The sequence below is a fragment of the Notothenia coriiceps genome, unplaced genomic scaffold, assembly GCF_000735185.1.
Source record: "Notothenia coriiceps isolate Sejong01 unplaced genomic scaffold, NC01 NC01_scaffold00011992, whole genome shotgun sequence".
Classification (NCBI taxonomy): Eukaryota; Metazoa; Chordata; class Actinopteri; order Perciformes; family Nototheniidae; genus Notothenia; species Notothenia coriiceps.
Window position 1 is genome coordinate 749 of NW_011344693.1, and position 2,784 is coordinate 3,532.

The 2,784-nt window shown below is 40.9% G+C and overlaps 1 protein-coding gene across 1 annotated transcript; it reads left to right on the forward strand.

The window, feature by feature from the left end:
• Nucleotides 1–472: 472 nt before the first annotated feature.
• On the forward strand, nt 473–2,296 carry LOC104947133 (protein MNN4-like; the record flags this gene model as incomplete). The annotated part of the gene is made up of 2 exons (XM_010773096.1): nt 473–1,030; nt 2,039–2,296. Coding segments are annotated over 2 exons (816 nt in total), but the record flags the coding sequence as incomplete, so codon positions are not given.
• Nucleotides 2,297–2,784: the final 488 nt, after the last annotated feature.

Sequence of the window (2,784 nt, forward strand, 5' to 3'; positions counted from 1 at the left end):
TCTCAAACTCTGTGTTTTTTAGCAACCTTCTACTGAAAACGAGTTTGATTCTTAGCCTGAAAACTAAAACAATGCTCTAAAACTGAGTAAACTGAACACCTCTGTATGAACACTATCACTCATGAGCAGGTGAGCTACATCTGTGCCAGAACTGTTAGGTTCTTTGAGCATTAAAAGGTTTAAGAAGAACTGTATGTTTTTTGGTAAGTATACACCTGAGAAGATGAAACTCGGATTTTACTGAGTTGTATGGAAGTTTTAGTGTCCTTCAAGATTCAAGTTACCTTGCTTCGAGTATTTCATATACAAATGGTCATTTTATGGGTGGAGTATTCCTTTTGAGGTAAGAAAACATAAGTGAAGTGGTTCACAAATAACTTTGACCACATTTTATTCCCAAACTGTTCATAGTTTTCAAATGACTCTGTTACTCCTCATATAACTAACTACTGTCCACATTTTGTGTTCTTAGGCCAAAACCATGACAAGACCAAAGACAACCCCCCTATCCTCTCCAGATCCAGCAGTGAGGGGGGCTCAAACAGAATGTCCCTTAGCTCAGACACAGAAGGCCCCCCACCAGGGCCCCTGCATCCTTCTCTATACAATCGAACCAACCCTGTCATCAGCGAAGAAGATGGGGAGGGAGTTTCAACTCCCTGTGCAAACGTCCAGAATGTTGTAATCCACTCTGACGAAAAAACTGAGATGGACTGTACCAAGTCAGAGGTGGACGCACAGGGAGGAAAAGATGACAATAACACTGAGGTCCCTCAGGGAGATGGTACGGCTGCTCAGACTGTACCAAAGAGTGAATCTGCAGCGGGGTTAAATTATGATTCTGTCAAATACACTCTGGTGGTCGATGAACATGCTCAGTTGGAGCTGGTCAGCCTCAAGGACTGCTTGCATGGTTACCATGAGCACAAAGACGACAGCGATTCAGAGACGGTCTATCAGTCAGCCAATGAGGAAGAAGACCCAGAGTATGAGGAGGAGAGGAAGAGGATAGAAGAAGCAACAAAGCAAGGTAATGATACAGCTTCATTCTTAACATGGCTGACATCATTTTTGTCACAAAGCAGTATCACTATAAAGTTCATCGGAATGTTTTTCAAATGAAAGGGTCCCATCTCTTTGGGAGCATGAATGTAGGCTACTCAGCTAAATTCATGATCAATGTTTCTGTTAGGTTATAAGACATCTTGTGTAAACACATGTCTGCATTTGACCATATACACACTGGTGGCACCGTACAAGGTGCCGGCGGCACCCCAGGAGGGATAAACATAAAGAAAAAGAAAAAACACTAAGTGCTTTTTTAGTTAATTTAGGCCTTGTAACTGATTGACCAGCACTATGCTCTTCACTTGTTCGGAGTTTGAATCTTTATGGTTTTTACACTTATTGTAAGTCACTTTGGACAAAAGCTTCAGCTAAATGATATGTAAGGTAATGCAAACGCTCCACACATAAGACATTTGGGTTTTAGCATCTGGCCCAAGGTCACAGACATGTAAACTGCAGGGGCCAGGGAATGAACCACCAATATTCCAATTAGTGGACGACCTCAGCCTAAAACCAGATGCTACGTTGTTATATGTCCTCATGTGGAAGGCTTATTTCATGTCCAATATTGATTCAGAGAAGCATAACTATTCTCAGGGAATTGTATCTTTGTTGTTAAGATTGAGATTTTTAGGAAGCGTTCTCACTTACTGGACAAACGGCTTATGGTTTGGCAAGGGTTGGCATCAGAGTAAAACTGTGCAATGCCGGTTTGTGATTTTAATATAATTGAAGGACTAATTGTCTCATCGATTAGGCGATCAATACAAAAAAGACCAAGAGGACCTATACTGAGCCCTGTTGAACACTGCTAAATGTGCGGAGGACCACACTTTGTACAAGATGATTTTGCAGGTGTAGCTTCAGGACAGAATATCTGAAATCATTTCGACCCCATCTTTTTGCAAAGTTCCTTGGTTGTTGTTTCTTGCTGCAAAGAGTGTAACTCTTACTTGTTTTCGGCTCAAAGAGAGGAGGAAAGAGGAAGAAAAGAGAAGAAAGGAGGAAGAAGTCGCCAAGAAGAGGAGGGAAGAGGATTTGAAAAGGCGGAGGGAGGAGGAGGTAAAAAGGAGAAGGGAAGTTGTGGCAAGGACCTGCAAGCAGTCCAAGGTAACATCCACAACAACTTCAGAGGAAGAGGGGTCTAATGGAGAGAGGGCCGTCCCTTCCAGATGTAAAAAGTTCCTCAACCTGTTTTCCAACAGCAGCACTCAATACAGCGCCACTGGTATGTTTATTGTCCAAGTGTTTTATTTGAACGAAAAATCATTTAAAAGTATATATTCATAAAGTTCCCTTTATTTATCGCCTCTGTGTGTTTGCCTGTTGATGCGCCTGTTGTATATGCTGCTCATTTGAGGTCCTAAATGTTAGTTTTGTTTGCTTTGCCTTTGCCTTAACTCATTCTTTACAAGTGGTATAATATAAGTATATATGGAAGCTGCAGTATCGGTTATACGAGCAGGAAACATTTTACACATTGTTATAAGAACTATGTTGATTTAAGTGTATCTTTTGTTTACAACAACCTGAACACATGCATGCTGCTTGCCATTTGAATGTTGTTTTTTGTTTATGTTAGGATTTTGTTTGTCACATACACAATCCTAACATGTGTTTTTTTAAGTACTCTTTTTTTAAATTTTAGACATTTTAACACAACACACAGAACAATGTACAACACCCGCACACCCCACCACTGATGGCCACACAGCA